The sequence below is a fragment of the Falco naumanni genome, chromosome 7 (assembly GCF_017639655.2).
Source record: "Falco naumanni isolate bFalNau1 chromosome 7, bFalNau1.pat, whole genome shotgun sequence".
Taxonomy (NCBI): domain Eukaryota; kingdom Metazoa; phylum Chordata; class Aves; order Falconiformes; family Falconidae; genus Falco; species Falco naumanni.
In genome coordinates this window covers 10,794,939-10,815,402 of record NC_054060.1, presented here as the reverse complement: position 1 = coordinate 10,815,402, position 20,464 = coordinate 10,794,939, and the positions used below count along the sequence as shown (strand labels likewise).

At 43.9% G+C, this 20,464-nt stretch overlaps 1 protein-coding gene across 12 annotated transcripts in view; it reads right to left on the bottom strand.

The window, feature by feature from the left end:
• AKAP13 (A-kinase anchoring protein 13) overlaps positions 1–20,464 on the bottom strand; it is a 203,428-nt gene that overhangs the window by 5,971 nt on the left and 176,993 nt on the right. For 8 of the 12 annotated variants that reach the window (XM_040600086.1, XM_040600087.1, XM_040600096.1 and 5 more), the window contains 20 exons: positions 19,934–20,001; positions 19,029–19,095; positions 17,735–17,870; positions 16,696–16,808; positions 15,479–15,625; positions 14,613–14,863; positions 13,875–14,000; positions 13,653–13,770; positions 12,859–13,107; positions 10,522–10,598; positions 8,974–9,155; positions 8,810–8,892; positions 8,308–8,487; positions 7,412–7,576; positions 6,236–6,304; positions 5,283–5,353; positions 4,712–4,756; positions 3,526–3,576; positions 2,693–3,142; positions 637–949 (listed from right to left, as the gene is read on the bottom strand). In XM_040600086.1, the coding sequence (XP_040456020.1) occupies positions 637–949; positions 2,693–3,142; positions 3,526–3,576; positions 4,712–4,756; positions 5,283–5,353; positions 6,236–6,304; positions 7,412–7,576; positions 8,308–8,487; positions 8,810–8,892; positions 8,974–9,155; positions 10,522–10,598; positions 12,859–13,107; positions 13,653–13,770; positions 13,875–14,000; positions 14,613–14,863; positions 15,479–15,625; positions 16,696–16,808; positions 17,735–17,870; positions 19,029–19,095; positions 19,934–20,001 (2,961 nt within the window). The remainder of the gene's footprint in view (positions 1–636; positions 950–2,692; positions 3,143–3,525; positions 3,577–4,711; positions 4,757–5,282; positions 5,354–6,235; positions 6,305–7,411; positions 7,577–8,307; positions 8,488–8,809; positions 8,893–8,973; positions 9,156–10,521; positions 10,599–12,858; positions 13,108–13,652; positions 13,771–13,874; positions 14,001–14,612; positions 14,864–15,478; positions 15,626–16,695; positions 16,809–17,734; positions 17,871–19,028; positions 19,096–19,933; positions 20,002–20,464) is intronic. The other 4 variants (XM_040600093.1, XM_040600094.1, XM_040600088.1 and 1 more) reach the window with 3 other exon arrangements.

Sequence of the window (20,464 nt, the reverse complement as noted above, 5' to 3'; positions counted from 1 at the left end):
ATCAGTGACTTCTGAATGGATGAAGCCGGTCATCTGAGGGCGTGAGATCAAATTTCATGTGGGTCAGAGGTTTGAGGTGCAGAATTGAGTCCTAAGGGGATGCAAAACTACCAGAGAAAAAAAAATGCGTGCTTTTTTTCAGATCAAGAGACAAGATAGACTGGCTTGAGGGGAAGGGAGAGGCCACCAGAAGGGCTGTGGGTATCGCTTCCAAACTACAACAGAGTTAAAGCAGACAGCACTGCCACAGGGGCTGCAACAGCCAGGAGCATCCCAGCCGCAGCTCCAGAAAGCACATACACTGGTAAGCAGGACATTTTCTATCTCAAAGCAGAGCAAGCTGAAAAATAAATGGAGAATCCAGCCCATGGAGGCTGCTCAGGATAGGAGAGGGAAGGGAAGAAGCAGGGAGCAGAGTGGGTCCCTCTGACAACCCCAGGGGCTGTAGAACAGGCAGAAAACCCCAAAGAAGATCACTCCAAGCTGGGAACTCCACTCATCCACCTGATCTTCTCCATCCCTGTGTTACCATCCACATTCAAGGCTAGATTTTATGGCTTCCACAGGTTCACTGGCTGGAGGGAAAAGCCAGCTCACCAACGCGAAAACACACCTATGACGTTCCCCGACACTCACCAGATTGTTGGGAGCGATGTCCCCTGCCCTTTTTCTTCTTTTCCTTCTTCTCCTTTGGTTTGGCTAAACTGAAGAGGCGGGTAGGCATCTGGGAATGTTCCTCAGCTGCTTTGTTAGTCTGGTTTGTTGTGCTAAGCAAATGGAAAGTGCTTTTCTCTTTGTGTGTCCTTGAAAGACTGTTCCTTTTGGGGGAGACAGACAGTTCTGCATCAAAGTGCCCTTGTTTAGGAAGGGAAGGGCTCTTTTGCTTGGACGAGTCATCGATGCTGCACTGGGAAGGGACTCTTGCGAGTTTCTCATGTAGATTTGAAACCTATAAAGGAAAAGAGAAGTGTTTCATTGGGGCATGAAAAAGGCTAGCAGAGAACCTGGATAGGAAAGGTGTGTCCCAGACCACTCAGAGGTTATTCTTGTCATCTATCCAGACTATTCACCAGCTAAAAAAGTGGTGCTCATCCAGGCAAAGCGATGAGAGAAGCCCTCTTTGTTTAAGATGAAAAAACAAGGCATATAAAGAGTAATGCTCCGGTATCTTTTGCTCCTACATGTACTATGCTATGTATCAACAAGCCAAGGGCAAATATTCTCTAAGATCTCAATACCAAGACTCACCCTGCATCATTCGCGCACACAGATGGTGGCAGAAGGCCAAGGAGAAGTGTGCCTCTCTGGGAGGGAAAGCCAGCACACAGCACTGGAGCGGCATGTGTCAAAGGAAGCCTTCCCAAGCAAAAGATGAAAGCAAAAAAAAATTTCCTGATTTTTTTTTTCCCCTAACGGCTGTCTCAGGATGTAATTGAGCCTGCACATTCAAAGGCAAGATCAAAACAACAGCTCAACAAAGCCTCACCGAACCCTCTATTAATAGCTCTGAAATGTCAGTAAGATACCTGCCTTGAAAAGGTGCTTCCTTCTAATCCCCCAGGCCTCGCAGTTATTTTACCTCTCAGCTTCTTTTATAGCATCCATGCCCCTTGCGTGTCGACATGTGCTCGACGCTGGAACAGCTTTACTGTGTGCTCAGAAAACTTCTGGCCTGATCAGGAACTGGGGTTGGAGGGAGCAAGCCCTCCTCTGATGATTTGCTTTTCAGAGCACACTGCTGAGCTCTGCAATTAGCCCATTCAGGCACCCAAAATAATTTCCATTCTGCAATCCAACGTTTATAAACTAATTTTGCTACAGCTCTAAGCAAATTACATTCAGAATTAGTGAATTACAAACAAGCAAATGATCAACAACAGGCTTAAGTATCAAATTCAGCCCATGTTTTGCCAATGGATGCTTGTTCTCCTCAGCCAGACTGATGCAGTTGTAAAAAAATAAACCCCAGCTTGCTGAAAAATGCCCAGAGCAGAATCAGCATGTGGGCTTTTCTTTCTGGTTGTGGGCAGCCAGACACCAGAAGCCTCATGCAGCAGAGCTGGAGACCTTTGCTGACCGAGCCATGGCCAGGCTGCAGGTGCCCAGTCACTTTAGGACAATGCACATCTCTTTGCTGGACATCAAGAACGCTGCTGGAGTGGATGTAAGCGTACAAACAGCCTTCCTCTGCAGTGTGGCTGGAGGGTGCAGGTAACTCACAATGCTCAGGTGGTTTCTGAGAAGGACATCTCATCTGCCTGACTGCTGCCCAGAATTCAGCCTCCATGAGGTGAAGGCCAATGTCAAAGGCAGTATCAACCTCCTGGGATTGTCTAGGGCATCCCTCTGCGAGCCAGCCACCTCTGCTCTGCTGTCCACCAACACACGGCACAGAAAAGCGGGCAGAGCTCAGACTGTTGTTACCACCTGCTGCTCAGGACCACCTGCCAGGCATCCTGAATAACCATGTTACATCAACACCAGCAATGCCTCAGGAGCTCTGGAGGTGCAGGAAACACAGCTCTGAATGTCACATGTAAGCAAAGAGCCAGTTTTAAATGCCAGGCCCTGCACATCTGGGGCTGGGCTGCCATCAGTCTATCACTGCTGGCATGCAGCTGGCCCAGGAGCCAGCCGGGACCTCCCTGCAGCACACAGCTTCCTCAGCAGCCTGGCCATTGGCATCATTTACCTGGTTGCGGTCAGACTCCTGCCGCATTTGAGCAAATCGCTCCACATCTTGCTTGAACTGCACCTTCTCCCTCTCCAGCTGCTTCTGCGCTGTGCGAAGCCTCTCCAGGTCAAGCTGGTAGGAGGCCTTCTTCACCTGCAGCTCTTCTCGCTCCCGCTCCAGATCCTGCCACCCTCTCTGGACCTGCTCCTCTCGCTGGGCCAGGTGGGCCTCCTGCTCTGCCAGCTCCTTTTCCCGGACTTCCCACTCCTTCTCTCTCCTCCGTCTCTCCTCCTGGTGCTGTATCTGCTGCTTCTTCAGGTTGGCCAGCTCCTGGCGCTGCTTCTCCAGGTTGCGCTGCTTCTCCTGCTCCAGCAGTGAGGTTGGCCGGAAGAAGCTTCGGGTCAGAGCCCTCTCACTCAAAGCCAGCTTCTGGTCCTCGATGTAGGTGTCCTGCTGCAGCACAACACCCTAGGAGAGAGGGGGACAAATCACTGCAGCACCCTCTCCACAGAGAGAGGTTCCATACCTGAAAACCTCAGGGTGCTGTATTGAACCCCTTCTCCCATGAAATTCGGAACTCAGCACTGCTGCCTCACAGCCGAGCTACCAGAGGATGCTGGCAGAGCATCTCCTGCAGCAGCTCCTCAAATTCAGGCAAGCACTGGTTCACTTAGGCACCAGCTCATTCCTAGAACCTGCTGGCACACTGCCTGCAAGCCAGCAGCAGGTTATTGAGCCATGCACAGATGTGACAGGTGAAGGGGAAGGGGAGATGGGGGGCTGTTACTGGCTGGCAGGATGCATGGTTTGGGCAAGCAGCATGCAAAAGTGGGATGAACGGCCAAGCCTACCTGCAAAGCACTGAGCAGCTTATGGAGGCTGGTAATGGTTTGGAGGACCTGCTGCGAGAAAACAAAAGCGTTGCTATTAGATCTCACTGGGTGCCAGGGTATGCATAAAGCACCCTCCTTTTCCACTGTGATCCACTGGTGGGTCTGACAAGCTGTACCACCATCCTTCTACACTTTCCTGTTTCTCACTCTTCACTTGCCATGACTGTGTCACCCCCCAGTACACAAATATATCCTTTGGACATCTCTCAGAGGTGCCTGGCATCATCTTCCTCACTTTCCTAGCCGTCAGTGTGGCAGGGGAGGAACCATCTGCAGAAACACCAAATGGCACAGACCTCATGGGAACTCCCGGGTTGTCTCTGCAAACCATTTCCCACAGCATCAGCTTGCTCAAGAACAAGTAGAGTAATTGGGATGAAACCTCACAGTTCACTTAAAAATTGCAGGGAAAAAACAAGAAATCTTAAAATTAATGTGGACTATTTGTAGTCTCTCACCCCCTCACTGACCCACACAAGTCTCACTGTCATTAGACAGAAAAGCTGGAATACAGCAGGCACACAACTACAGCAGGCGGGTTCGTGGAGGCTCCCTGAAAATACAGGTAGTTGCGAACACATCATGCATCAATACATAACAAACTACTCTGGAGCACTGCAATATCCCTAAATATATTTTTAGCCTAGCTAAAAATTTCTCTGAATGTCTCATATCCTACAATTACTTTTAAGAAGAAAAACTACCACAGTATCCGCAATAGAAGTATTAAGAGAACTGCTTCTCATTCTGCCATTAATGCTAATTGGGAGTTATGAATGTGTATCAAAGGGAGAATAGAAATCCAATTGCCCCAATTCACTGCACCTGCAACATAAAATTAAACTCCCTCTGTCTGCAGATGTACAATAAATACAGCCCTGCGCATCCTAGTGGTAATTAACCCTTGCTGCCTATAATCAGCAGATATCATCCTGCTGGCAAGCAGATGACAATCAGTGAATTCCCTGTCTGAACATCCAAGGTTAAACAAATAAATGACACAGTGGGTTTAGCTTAATGTATTTAAAAGCCTACATGCGCTTCAGCAAATGAAATGTATTTTCTTCTGCATTATCACCTATTGAGACAAATTCACTTGCCACTTAAATGAAGGAAACAGCTGAGCAATGGAATCAATTCTTACCTCGTTATTCCTTTTCAACATGAACATCAGATTAGCATTTCCACCCTATCAAAAGATCACAGATTTAATATGAGGACAATGAGAAATCACAGCAAATGTGTTCTGAAGCTGAACTAACGACAGACCGATTAAACTCCCCCCTCTCTGTCTTCCATTCTGGGAGAATTCATGCATGTTTTTTAGGCAAGTTAAAATCATATAAAATAAAATGTTAATTAGGTATCATTTTGCAGTTATATGATGGATCGATCCACAGCAAGAATAGGTGCAAGGTTATAGTTGACCTTATAATTTTAATAACGATGCATAATTAAACACATGCTTTAGCTGATCTGCAGACAGATGGCAGATAACCTGTGTCACAAAGGAATACAACTGATCTGCACTGGTTTTCAAGTCAGGATTTTAGCTATAGCGAAGTGTTCTTGACTGCATACTTCCAATTTTATGTTATTTTTAACTTAATAGGATACATCTTATTGTCAAGAACTTCAGGCATTTTTCAGGACTAGAATTATCAGTCTCTTGAAATATGAACTCCGTGGCACCAGACAGATAAAGCCAGTGATACCTTCTTTAAAATGCTGTCTGACTCTGTTCTCCGAAGGTCCTGAGCATCCTCGCCCTCATCTTTTGCTCCACCTAAAGGAAGAAGCCAGCATTGACACCGGTTATTCAACATTTTAAGCCAGAGATGCACTTGCTAATGTCTGAGAAATTTAATACAGGAAACTCAGAGGCTTCACAAAAAGGGACACGGAGCTCTTGACACTAAATGCATTTGCTCCCTGTGTATAGGGCACCACCAGAAAAAGCAGATGTGAATTCAGATTAGGATTGACTTTGGTTTGGTAAATTTGGCACATTCCTACTAATTGGTGCTCTGTCTAGCCCCAGCACTGCTGTCTACCAAAGAATACTTGCTGAGAAGACATGAGGCAGAGTAAGAGCAGATGGAGAACAGTAACAGTATCATATCAGGGTATATTATTGCAGGTATAATTTCAATGCCTCTTGTGCAAGTGCAATTTACAGGTGGGTCAGGTGCTGCTGCACAATACCCTGTGTAATTTTATGCTAGCAATTTATCCTTAACCTTAGTTATCAGAAACCTGGGTCTTCAAAAGGACACGGGACTTGTCTTTCTAACTTCCCTCCTGGATGGCTCGTAACAGTGCCCCTGAGCAGGACTGAGCTGACCTGTGGGGCCAGGAGGGCTGCAGCCATCCACCCGTGCTGCCCTTTTGATTGTGGGTGGCAAAGGAGTTTCAGAGCTCTTTGGTCCTCTAGCTTTTGCCAAGACTATTGCACTCCCCCTGCCAGCTGAGACGCAGCCGTGGGGAAAACCCACACCCGCAGTGGTAACCTCCCTGCTGCCACCCTTTTAATGATAAACAACTGTACATACACCTGTATCTGCAGCAATGTGAAGGACACTGTACCTAGTGCAAAGGCCCTCTCCTCCCACCACCCCTCAGGCAGACTTTGCTGTTAAAGGCTGACCCTCCAGTCCTCCTAACAGACCTTCTCTCCTGTGCCATGTCCTGGGACATTCCACCTCTTTGCAGGAGGAAACACCTCCCTTCTGCTTTGCTGGAGGAGAAAATGAAGGGGAGGCAGGTTATAAGCCTTGCTGAAGGTTGCACAGGTTGTGAACAGAAGAACTGGAGATGAAAGCCAGGTTTCATGCCTCCCGGCCTCCAGCTCAACAAACAGGCCCTGCATTCGTTTCCCAAATTCTCCCAAGACCCTACAACTATTGAATTACAATCTAATTCAGAAAAGGACACTTCTACAGAAAACCTAGAGCTGGGCAATGAACAGCCTGAGGTTGTCCCATTCATCACTGCAACAGAGAGAGGCACAACCCTAAACAAGCCCCTCCAGTGTGAATCTATTTGTCATTATGATGACAAGTCTGTGGAGGGCTTTGCAGCTTTCCAATAGAGCTGGGAAAACCTCTACATACTTCTCATGTCTGACTGTCTGAAGCTAACACTGCTCCTTTAATGCAGAAGGTCAGACAAGGTCCAACGATCCCAATGCTGAGACAGACACTAACGCAGCAAAACTGGCTGTGTTGAGAGTATGAGTGAGACCACAAAGAATGGAATTTGAGGACAGGGAAGTTTCTGATGACTGGGGCAAAGAAAGAGTGCATTGGGAAGCAGCCAAGTATGCAGCTGAAATAAATATTCACACATTTCTTTGAGACAGACTTAACTGCAGGACTAACACATGCAGTTGTATGTGGAACACATGCATAAAGTGCAAAGACAGGGGAGAAGGCGCTTGATTCAGTAGTATCCTCATCCATTCAGAAATGCAACAGCACAGGCTCCTGCTGGAAGATAACTGAAGAATGAAGATCTGAGCTGCAGATATTACAATAATAACATAAAGAAAATAATCTATTAAGAAGCCAAATGCTTTCATATGGCACATTAAGTAAAGAAGTAAAGATGATTTAGAGAGAGCACAGAGACAGGAGTGAGGAGCTGAGATGTTTAATCCTCACGTAGCCATAGGTTTTCAGCTACCATCATTCCACCTGTACACAGGTTTTTTTTCTAATCTGTTATTTAATCTACCAACTATTACTGGGAAACCCCAATCATCAGTTGCTGGAGTCCTTCTGAAGCAAGGGGATACAGTGACATCTATTATTAAAAAATGCTGTGCACACGTGTAACTACTCACCCTTGGAAGCGTTCATCTGATGACTGTCAAATCCTCCAAAAGTTTCTGCCCTTCTAGGGAGAGAGATAGGGCCAACTCCTCCTTCTTGTTCCATGGCAGTGCTACTGACCTGCTGTCCAAGGGCAGTGCCCAGGCTCCTGTTCACTAGGTCTTGCAGTAGTTCAACTGATAAAAAGCAATGGTATCACTGTTAAAGACCACCTCAGGCATCTGAGCTATTTTCATCCCTGCCTGAGCTCTGGTCAGAAATTCACCTTCTTTGCTGTACTAAGAAACCACATTTCTATGACAATGATATGAACAGTATGCATTCTCCCTGCAAAAACAGTCCGGCTGACCACTAACTCCAATTCCTGGAGCTCTGCACAGGCTTACACCTCCCTCTCTTCCTCCAGGCAATGCTGGTGTGCTCTGACAACAGTATTTAACGATTTTTAGCCTCTCCAAAAATCACACCAGAAAGTTGCCCGAGTTTCCATCCATCCTTGCCTTTGTCAACAGACTTGCTTGTCCCCTGCAGGCACCAGAAGTGCCTGCCAGAATCCGAGCCCCACTCTCACACCTTGCTGAAGCACAGCAAAAGCTTGGATGGTCCAAATTTCAGCCAAGGATAAATCCTGTGCTGCTCCTGGCCCCAGCACAGACTCAATACATGGTTGCTCTCTGTGCTGACTTCTTTTCTGTGCTTTCAGCTGCCATCAATATCTGCTTCCTTTCCTGATCCTCATTACCTGTCCCTGAGATAATACCACGAGTAGCAATATCTCCTTATCTATGCTGTTATTCTGACAAATGGAAGACAGCCCCTGCGCAAAACTGGTGCTTGAGGACTGATGGCTTCACTGAAGGTGGGTCTATTGGTCAGTGTAATGAGCATGTCGCCCTGACCTGCTCACCTTCATTTATTGCAGTTTTCATAATGGCCTCTCCTTTTGGTGCCTCTTCTGTGTTGGCTCTGAAGAGTAGCCTGGAGCCTGGCATGTCCTCCTGCACAGAACTGTCTGCCATGTCCCGGAAGATCTTAGCCTTCTCCTCCAGCAAGAGGAGGATCTGCTTATCCTTCTGCTGAAGTTGTTCTGTAGGGGTGAACAGAAAATAGAGATGAAGACAGAAAATAAAAGCTTCAGCAAGGAAACCAAGTGATTCCTGAGACAGCGGCCCCATCTAGTGGAACCTGATAATACAACCAGGCCCTGCCCAACCCTGCACAGCAACACCCAGCAGGCTCAGTAAAAAAATAACGCAAGCAAGGTGAGGTGCAGACATGGACTGCAATTATTTGCTGGATGCAGGATTATCGCTCCTTTTAAAAAAGTCATAGTTCAACCACAAAGCCTACACAATTCCTGTAATTTTTTCAAAAATTGCTCCCCAGCTCCGTCCCAGGCAGGACTTTACCTTTCAGTCCTCTCACTTTCGCATCCGACACTTTCTTTTCAAACTCAGACTCACAAGGAACTCCTTCATCTTCATCTTTATCCCTGGACAGTGACATGTTTCAATTACTACCAGAACATGAGCATTTGGATCACCTGCCTCGCAAGAACAGCTTGGTAGCTTACATGGTGTTCATTGTGTCTTGAATGATCTGTATCCAACCGTTACGCTCTTCTTTGGAGCTGGCGTGGACTTCCACCATTTCAGGATCTTTGACACCCATACTGATCAGGAACAAACCCTTCTCTTCATGAGCCACTTCTCGTACAATCAACTTCTTCAAAGAGATCACAGTGGATTTCTGGTCCTTCAGATGGAACAAAATGAATCATGAGGGTGCCAGATGCAAACTGGCATTGAAAAGGTCCCAATAACCATACCACTACCTCTTTCAGGCTGTAAACATTTTATGAACCTATTAGCTAATTAAAACAATAAATCATTTTAACAGGGTCAAAGAACAGGGAAGGGCTTGCTTTCCTCCACCAGTTCTGTAGGAAAAGCAATTTCATCTTTTTCCATTTCAACAAAGAATTAATTTAAAATTGACTTTGTGGTTTTTGCAAACTGTACCATGTTTTGCTTTAACTCCAGAAGACCTTTGGTCTCATCTCCTCCTGCCCACACTCTTTCTGTCACATTAATATCACAGCTCCTTAAACTTAGTGCAGTTTGCTAGTGCCTGCTTCACACACATTATCTTCACAATCTCTCCCTAGGATAGAGCAACATCTTGTTTTCAAATCCCACAAAACCCCCGCTGTTCGCAGAAGCTCACAGCTGACTCCTATGATGGCTAAGACTTGTGTGTAAGATGACATTCATTGTGTGCTATGGTCTTTGTGTAATCGGCCTGCTCAGTTAAAACATCCCTTTGCTGTTGTGTCATCTGCATATGAGTCAGCTTCTTTGTGCATTTTACAGGATGCTAAAACTGGGGTGATTTGGTAGCGGCTCATTCGCAGGACTTCTCTGCAAATCAGCTCCCCCTGCGCAGGGCACTGAGTCTGTGCAGATCATTGATGGCACTGAAATAACAAATTATCAGCTTTCAAAATGTCCAGAGAGTGGAAAGGTCACAAGGTTTAGCCAGTCTAGACCATGCCTGCAAGGTACAGCCTCAACAGCCTCAATTAGGTATGAGGTTTTCTTTAGCAGGTCGGTGTGCCTAGCCCTTTTATGAGGCCTGCCTTCAAAATCTAGTGGTTTTGGTCTTGTGCATTACAAATATATCTCTCTGACATTTATTTTCAAGCTATTCTGTTGAATTTACTGCAGTGGCATTTCACCTCCTCAGTCTCCCATAGTAGCTCACAATGTATTGGGACATTTCCTTCTGCTAAGATTCATTTTTACAACGTTTGCATTATCCCATTGCCCCCTCCCACCACAATCACTGCTTCGAATTGCACAAACTGAAAAGGAGTTAAGTGTATCAAGTGACAGGCAGGCTTTCAAGGCCAATTATCAGCGGTGCCAAGGCACTACTGAAAAGGGAGGTGGGGCATGAAGACTTGTTTTCCCATCAAAAAGAATGGAGTCTGCTCAGAAATTAAAATGTTGTAAGCAAGAAAATTAAGTTGTTTAGCAGGCAATGCCTGGCTTCGCTGCACAACGCACAGCAAGGGTCTCTCACACAGAAACGGAAGGAGAAGGAAAGGTTGGAGCCTTACCAGTGAGGCAAAGACATACTTCTGGTCCTTCTCCTGAAGGAATACAAGCATGTCGGAGAGGAGAACAGCCTGGACTTCTGCAAAAGAAAAAGCATATCAGTGCAGTATAACCACACAACTCACCCCAAAAGTTTTCTTTTAATTAAACCAGTGTTGGGGAGCAGTAGGGCTGTTTCTGCAAATCCTGGAAGCAAGGTCAACCTCCCAGTTAGCAGGAGGAGCAAGCGCAGCTCCTGCAAATGCTGGGTCAGGTTAGCTCTGAACCAACTTTGTGTTAAGCAGAACACAACAGCACCTGGGAAACCTGCAGGATTTGCTCTCATCTGTTGGAGAAAGGGTGCTCCTCTCCAGCCACACACTCTCAAACAGTTAGGACACGGGCATAACAGTGAAAGCTAGAGATGCTTACTGGATAGAAGCATTGTTTTCTCAAATAGTCAGTATTTTAGCCCTCAAACAAAATATCTGCACAGGAAGTTCTGGGTTTTATGGTTCTCTTGATGAGTGGTTTGCGGAGTGGAAATTAGCCTGCAATAGCAATGTTTGTCAGCTGCAAGTTTTTCTCCCAGGAAATACTGACTTCAGGAGCCGCCATCACCAATTCTGCTCACATACAAACACAACTCTTGCTGACTCCAAGGGGAGCCAACAGAGCCTTGTGAGGTGCAGGACCTGGCTTTCTTTCATGGGAGAAGGAAGCACAATATCAAGCCAACAGAGGATTTTACATCAGAATACAGCCTTTTCCCAGAGCACATGTACAGCCTTCCAAGTCTCCTAATGACATATCATAAAGTTGCACAGCAACTACCAAGTATAATGCCCCACCCAGAGCCCTCAGCACAAAGAGTTTTTGTGTAATGTACTTGGGAAACCTTGTGACAGAGGAAGCTAACCAAAAAAGTTAAATCATCCCATGGGTAATTCCTTCCATTCTGGTTTGGGAAGACAGGATCCGTTCCAGATAAAAAAACCACCAAACTTTAATCAAAGCTGTAAAATGAGCTCTGGGAGCTTTGCAAAAAGTCGGCACTTGAATCCATTCTTCCTCTAACATCTATGCAGTTTGCAAGGGAGGAAATGCTAAAACCCTCTAAGAAACGTTCTTCCTATACTTCTCTGTGCTCCATTTCAAATCCTGCAAAACAGCCTGAACGTATGAACTAGCGACTGTCTCTCTGGGCTCTCCAGCTTGTTTGCAGGACCTGCTTTCACTGGGAGCTTGCTCTACAGACAGAGGTATATTTTATGTATTTCTGTGACTTAGAAATGCAAATGCAGCCTGTACTTATCACAAGATTTCACAACGGCAGCATAACTTGCTTCATCCACCATCTAAAGTCAGTAGCAATCTTGGGTGACTAGAAAAAGTCTGTAAACTTCCTGTTTCCCAAACGTCAAAATAAGTCATACCTGATAGGGAATTTCATGTTATCACTGTCGCCCTGCACAGCACGGCACCAGGCTCCCAGTCCCCATTCATGCCCAAGTGCCATAGTTTAATCAGCTAATGCTGGAGTGAGAGAAGGAAAGCCCAGCCTTCCTGCCCAGCCTGAGAAGCAGTCCTGTCTGCTCTTACTGCCACTGTGGTCTCAGCTGAAGGCCTCCTTGAGAGACTTAGTGTTTAGTTCAGTAGAGAACTTCAGTGCTCAGCAGAACACAGCACCTTAGAACAGCTATTTCTACCTGATAACAAAAAAAAAGCAATTCAAGAAAATGTTTACTTAAAAAGTGGCAGCTGCAGGGACACCAGAACCTCTCCTGAACAGTTTGCATCAGCAGCTCAGGAGGTACAAGTGCAACAAACGCCTCTCTGGAGTCCCAGGAAAACCGGGATGGTTACACTGAGCAGCCCTACTGCAGACCTTGGAGCAAAGGAACAGCAGTGCTGCTGGTGGGCAGAGCCACTGGGAAGCTGAGGTTGGATTTCGGACGCAGTGAACATGCTTTCTGGAACTGCTGCACATGTGCATCATGGCATGGAGGACTGACTCACGGCTCTGGGCAACTGCAGCCCCATCGTGTTCTCCTGGTCCAAAGGATCCTCCCCCGCCCAGAAACCCTGCTCCTTGGATGACGCACCAAGGTGTCACTGCAACCCAAGCCTTCAGCAGGCATGCAGTCACCAGGAGGAAAAGCCGCTGTCACTCCAGGAACAACACGAAAATCAGAAATGCTGTGATGGATAGTAAGTGTACAGCATGGCAAAAGCTGCTGTCAAAATTTCTCAAAGCAGAGGAACAAATAAAGGTCGGAGACACCTTTCTGAGGGCTAATCCTACAGCCAAAGAGGGTAAGCAGTATTCCCCCGCCAAGCAGAAGGCAGGATAGTCTTACCTTTTAACCGGCCAGCTGCATTTTTTAGTGAAACGGGCCCATCTCGGATGAGCTTCCGATGCCTCAAGTCCTCTCTTGCAAACATCTGGCCACTCTTCATTCTCATGATGGACTTGCTATCCGTCCGGTTGTAAATCTCACCAAGACGCATTTTCTTTTCATAATTGCTGACTTTGCTGTTGACTGCAGCAATCACATCTTTAACGAGGTTTAATGACTGAGTCAAGTCTTCATGTTCCACTTCATTTTCTTTGAACAGAAAGAGAAACACCTTGATTTCACTTCATCCTTGTGGACTCTAACTTCCTGATTTTACTTCCTTCCTTCCTCTTCTTCCTTCCAAATTCCTGCATTTTAACTTTTAATACTTTCACAAGACAGGCTGCACGTTTCCCCCTTCAGGAGAGTTTTGCAAAACCTATCACATATATGGTCGAGACTGGGGACTATTCCAATATACTTTGTATATGAGAAAGTATAGATGAAATGCACAAATTAACCACATATTTTATCCATTACCCCAAAAAAAACCAAGCTGGGAGACTTTGGAGTCTAAGCACATTGCTACATAATTCACTACAGACAGGCTTATAACAACTAAATCAAGGCACCCGAATAATTAATCCTAAATGGAGATATGAAACTGAGTTATCTCGTTACAGTGGTATGAGACAATGACGACTGGATTAGTTGGTCTATTCTAAGAAATTCTACTTCAGCTGAAAAGAATCCAAGAAATTTACACAATATAAGAGGAACAAATATATGCTTCAAATAGAGGAACTGGTCCCTACCTTTGGTGTACTGCAGTATCCTTTGTAAAAGGACGGGGTACTTTGTGATTCGCTGTGTTACCAACAAGATACATTCAGAAATCCCAAGACGCCTCACCAGGGAGCTGCTCATTTTTTTCTAAGGAACAAAGATGAAAATTTCAGTCCTGTAGCAAAATGGTCACCAGAGTGCAGAAAGGCCATACTTTTCCCATCTGTTAGGTCTCTTCTACCAGGCCCTACCTTGACAAATGCCTGAAACCGCTTGTCCTTTGAGTACAGATCTTTGAAGTTATTTACTGCCTCATTGTGATGCCCGCAGAATTTGCCGTACGTTTTCTTCATTCGCTCGGCACTCTCACCAGAGAACTGCAAGACATGAGACACAGGTCCAATCTGCACTGAGCTCCTGGTGTGATATCCCAGCTGCCTGCCAGTCTCTCAAAAAAACTCAATGAAACCAGATTAGTCCAAAGCATCCTAAACCAAGCCAGCAGACCTCTAGAAAGTAAACAGCTGAGTTTGGGACTTCACTGAGCTCACACTTACCACAAAATTTCGGATGCTATTCACAGGGCTTAAAAGCCAACAAAAAAAAAGACAGACAAAAAGAAGGGAGAAAGTGCAGATAAAGAAAAGTAAAATGACCCACCCAAAGTTAAATAGCAAATCAGTAACTCAGCCAAGAAACACATTGGGCATACTTTGCTGTGGGTTACCGCCTATCCTCCAGGCTATGGTCATACCATGCAGTGTTTGTCAGGGAATGCTTCTCTTTCCCACAAAATAAACTAATTTTTATCATTACACATTCCTCTGAAAGAGCAAAAAAAGCTTCAAAAAGCAGAGGTGGAGATTTTTACATGTGTGAAGAGTAAAGGTGTCATCAGCTGTGATTATCTGACAGGTATAAACAGGAGGGAAGGAAGAACACCTTGTTCCCAGCTGTGCTCAGAAGTGCAAGCGTTTTCCAGCACTTACTTGATTCACTAGGATGTCACCTATCCTCTTGATAACAAAGTTCTTTTCACTTTTGTCTGCCAATGACTCCTTCTTCCTTTCCAGAATCCGCTGGAAGAAGTGACTATGGATGTGCAGCAAGTTTTCCAGGCAGGGAAATATCTTGTCCACAACTTGCTGATCATATTGCAGTTCCTTTAACATCCCTGCGCTGTATACATCATTCATGATCTTCAAGGTGCGGACATGATGCATTTCCGTCTGCATTAGCTCTGTATAGGGCGAGGACAAGATCAAAACCAAAGTCACCGTAGAGTGCACGGGTATACAGTACAAGGAAAAAGCTGCCACTGGAAAGCTCGTGCATAACTAGGCTTCTCTAAGTGGCTTCAGAAAACTTAATGTCAGATATTGAAACATCAGTCAATAGTTTCACATGTGGGAGAAACAGCGGGGCAGAGAAATCCCACAGTAAAGAGCTTTGAACATTGTTCCTGAGGTCTAAAACTTCAACACTGTTATCTGCTCCTTCCTAACACCTCACTGCCAGCCTCATCAGTGTGCTTTTGCCTTACAGGACAGCTCTTGCGTCTGGCAGAAGACTTCCTAGCTAGCTGCTCTGCTGTAACAGAGTTTAAATGTCATCAGCAGACAAATGAGGAGAGGCAATTTCCGGGTATTTTTGACGCCTTCCGGATGTGAAATGCAGAAAGCAAGCTTTCACAGAGTACATTAAGTTTCTAAGAACTTCAAGAAGGAAACTTTGGCTTCTGAGGAAACCAAGTCAATGTTCCTTTTCACTGACCTAAAGCTTCCCAAAGCCATGCATGTGAGTATATCAAGAAGCTAGCTACAATGAGTGAAAAATTAAGATGCAGGTATCTCACCATAAATGACATCTTGTCGTTTGACAACATCTTTGTTTTGCTGCTGTAGGAACTTGCTGTCCACGACTTGGCTCCAGGACTCTGCCTCCAGCTGCTTGGAATCTAATTCCAGGTCTCCCATCAGCTGTCCTTCGTTCATGTCAGCACCTTCACAAAGCAATGTAAGTGCCATTAAGATGCGGGTACCTTGCCTCATTTGAGATTCCTGTCTCCTCATTTAGGTTTTTAGGCTTTCTCTGTCATACTGCAGACATCACACACATTCTCCTTTACTGACACAAAAACGATCATATGGAATTATACTACATAAGGACCAGGTTATGAAAAGCACTTTCAAAGGTTATTTGCTAGTTGAACAAAACTAGTTCACCATTTTCACACAGACCAAATTCTAGCTCAGATAAAAGACAATGGATTCTTTATCTGCAAAGCAACAACATCACAGATAAACTAAAATCCACAATATTCAGCTTGTTTTCCTTCATTTACATCACGGAATCAAGGGAAATTAGACCTATGTGAAGCCTGTGTTTTCAAGCTTATAAAGCCAGAACCAATGCAAGTAGAAGTGAACAGTACATACGTTACATATACATACATATATATCTTTACAAAAGATCATACATTTGTGCAGGAACTGGGAAATTTTCTCTGTCACCATGAGCATGCCCTTGTTTAGCCCTTAATAAATTAAGACCAATCTGCTCTTTTCACATAAATACTGGCGAAGACATAAAAACACTGATAAGATCCTAAAAATGCACCATATATAAAGGTATAGATAAACTTAAGAAATTAATTTAACTGACTTTACTTTCAAACTCACAAATCTAAACAATACATTTCTTCTTTCCTCACTCTGGGAAAAACAAAAAATGTGAGACATCAGCATGAAAATGTGGCAGAGTGCAAAATCTGTACAAATGGGCCAAAGATGCAGTACAGATAAGGAAATGTTTTTCCCTGAGCTATATTCTAAGCAGCTCAGCCGTAAATGAAACCTTTTAAATGTTTTCCCACAATTCAACAAGCTGAAGAAATTACTGTGTGGGGCTCTGCTTTAATTTGTCACACTAATATTCTAAGATTGAAGTAAATGAACTTTAATTGTCCGTTAGAAAGGAAAACAGTTCCTGAAATGCCAAAATTGATTACTTTTTTTTGGAAAGCAGCACTGAGACCTTCCTTTTGCTATAAATGCCATGGGGATCTCTTACCTTCGTCATCCAGTGACTCCATGGATTCATTCACCCGGCTGATTTTATGTAAGGAGTCTGTTGACTGCGACAGGAATTTCCAAGTGTGTATTAAGCTGTCATCGTTCCCAACTCTGCAGGAAAACAGAACACAGAATATCTTTTATGACATATGTACTTTCAAATACACAGAAGAAAGGCATTTTACGTCTGAATTGAAAATCAAAGCAGGTGTTGTACGTTATGCACAGAAATGTACTTTTATTAATTGTTTTCCACCAACTACATAATGGGGCTCAACAAGCTGTGAGATCTACAGTTCTGAGTGACAGTGCTTCTTCTGTAAAGAATCACACCTGAGGTTTTATGGTTTGGATAACTCCTTTTCATTACTTTCCATTTTACAGTCACTTCCCATCCACATTGTCATTGGTGCAAGCAGTGCAAAAACGCAACACAAAAGGCTATCGAAGGGTCTTTATCTCTAGCTGTGCGAGAGATCAGAAAAATGGACTGAAATAAATTTTGGCATGAATAGCCAGGACATACAAACTGTTCAGAACATGTGCCAGTCCATGCCATTGCCCTGTGTGTACTACTGCTCAATATGTAAGTAGTGTAGGAACCATAAATCAGATTTTCTTCTACGATTTTTTGTAATTATCTACAATGCAGTCCTAAACCACCATGAAGACTGCAGCTCTGTGCCTTCACCCTATCGTTATGGACACAAAAGTTAGTACTATACCTGACCTGTGAACGTGTCCTTGCACAGTACCCAGCCCAAGGCAAGGGAATTTCCTCCTGGAGCCCAGAGCATCTCTGTGAAGTGGCCTTGGATATAAACAGGCCAACTCAGATGCCTCTGAATTCATGCCATGACTCAACTAACCCAGACAATCTGATTGCGCAGAAGACAACCGATGGTACCTTATATAATATAGGTATTTCTGGTTAACATAAATCACAGTATACACATTTATTTTTAATGCGATCTGAATTTCGCTCTGCTTGCAGTGTCAGGTAATACACACATAACATGTGCAGGGAGAAACCTTACCCTGCAATGTTCTGTATTGAGACACTTTTCGAAAGTGCTGTAGTCTGTTGCGATCTCCTGTTATTGAAGATTGAGGTTACGGTGTTTTCATCAGGAGCAAGTATTGCAGACCGAGGGCGCTCCTTCGGTTGTGAGCCTGGAAGAGAAGTGTCAGAGAAAAGTCAGCTCAGGGAACTGCACTGTTAACTGTGATGATAATGACTTAAAGAAACCATGTTCTCATTTTTTTTTTCCTTTTCTTTCTAGAGTTGTCACCAGGAGATCTCAGCTGTTAGAAACAGCCATACAAAGGAAAGAAAACTGACTCCTGTGCAGAACTGACTGCATTGCATGATGCTTAAAAAATCTAGGTAGGATCTGCAAGTCCAGAAATGTATACTTGGGAAACTAAATTTAATTTTATTTGATAAATAATCACATGTAGCAATCTTATGTTGCTTTGTAATTTTCCTGGGCCTATAATTATATAGAACTTCCTGCTTCTGGTCAAGCTTTTAAGATAGGTTTCTCTATCTGTATGTACCACTAAATCCTTATCTCACTATACCATCACATACCTTAAATTAATCCTTTTATAGTAATTCCAGATTTTCCCTTCTTCAGATGCATTTCTGCTTTCTGGAGTGATACCTTTCAATTTCATGATAAATACCACAATGTGTACATCTCTATCAGTGTGGTTCCATTTAGTGATCTCCAAGCTATCTGTAAATAAGCTTATCAACTCATGGCACTACAAAACCCATGTGGGCTGTTTCACTCCTAGTCTTTGCCCTTGGTCACACTGGGTAGCTCCTCAGTGCAGTATATATCTTAGCACAGCCAGGAAAAGTTGTACCTCAATGGTTAAGACTATTTAATTAAAAAAAAAAACCAAAACACCCAAACCCCTGAGTTATCCTCTCCACTTGTAATCTTAACGATTTCTGTTAATGCAATACTCATAGTCGGACTCTTTCCAGTGTCAGACATCCATGGACACAGGCTGTGTCTTCCAGATTTTGTGGTCTTAATCAGTGGTAGGTTTTCAGCAATCTACAGCAGTCAAGTAGTTATTCTAAATCTGAGATGACTACATTTGATTAAAGCTACATGGACACTGCAGAAGTGAATGAACTCTGTGCAAATTCAGTACAACTTCTGAGATCCCAAACATTGCTGGTCATGCACAGATGTTCTCATGCCTGCTTTGATAAATGCCTGTCTTTCGTAACATCTAATATTAGTTGTCAGAACAGTTAAGAACAGCAGATACAGATCATCACGAAAGCAGAGGGAAATGAAGCTTTCTTACTTTTGTTTCTCATAGTTACTGTGGGTAATGAAGAGGTATCATGTGCTTGCAGCATCCCTCTCTGTGGCTGAAAGAAAAATGAAATTCATTGTAATTTCTTCCTCCATTCTCCCATCAGGCTGCACCACATAACAAAAATAAAAAAGCTAAGTTTTTTTCTGAATCAACTCAGTACAGCTCAGTTCTTGGCTGTATATGGCTTCATATATATATATTTATATATATTTATATATGCACGCAAACACACATGCACCCCCTGCCCCCCATTGCCATCAATGAAACAAAATAACAGATGGAGATATGTGCAGCAAATAGGAAAATGAGAAGGGAAAGTGCTGAAAATACTGAAGAGAACTGAAAATCACAATTGTATAAACATTAGCTTGGAGAACCATACTGCAAAAGAGGTACCTTACATTTGGGGCAAGCAAGAATTCTGTGTGTTCCTCATATAAACAACATACATATTTAATAGCTTTTGTTATGCATTAGATACACAATGCTGCATTACAGGATGCAGCATCTGAGAATTAAGAGTTATGGCCTTTGAGGTTGCTGGACACCTCTAAATTTTGCCAGTGTTTTTTTTTTATTTTAATTGAAATATAGGACAGACCATCTGACCATAAGGTCCCTGTGTACCGAAGGAAACGACACAGGAATTTGCTGCCAACAAACACCCTGAGGTGCTGACCTGGAGCATTCACACAGTCCCAGGGACAACTGTATTAATATGTGGTTCTGAAGAATTCAGGAAGAGCCCAGAGAAATTATTCACTACAGCACAAAGGCTGAAGCTCTTTCCAACAGTTTTTGGGATGCATGGTAGAAGATGCTACATATCTGCGTGCTGAATTGTTTATAAACTTTTTTGTTTATTCAGTAGAGTAGATGAAATCTCTTACCTTCATTTTGACCTTTGCACAAGAAGAAAAACTCTCCTTGCAGCCTTTGTGAACAATTGCATTGCAGTCTGTCAAAAGTAAAAAAGCCAAAACAACCAATTAAACAAAACTCCAAAGAAAACAGGTCAGTTTTTGCCATTTGTAATCTGAACTGTTACGTTGCCCAACTGAGAATTACAACTTTCAGGCATCATTGTGGATTACAAGAGTAGCTACAGATACTGCGAAATGGGTTACTCTCCCAGATAATTAGCCCTTTGTTTGTCAACAAGATTTCCTCATGGAATTTAATAGGAAATTCTGTTTAAAAATCAACGAAAGGTTGAGTTGCCAGGGTCCTAATGGGTCATAAATTAGAAACCACCACCTCCCAAAAAACCCCCCCAAACAACAAACCCAAAGAAAAAAAGATGGAGTTATTCCTCTGAAAGAAAAGTAAGGTGGAAAGCAGAAACAGGAGATGGAAACAGAAACCATTTGTAGGGCTAATATTTTCTCTAAAAACACAAATACTGTTCTTACCAAGACAAG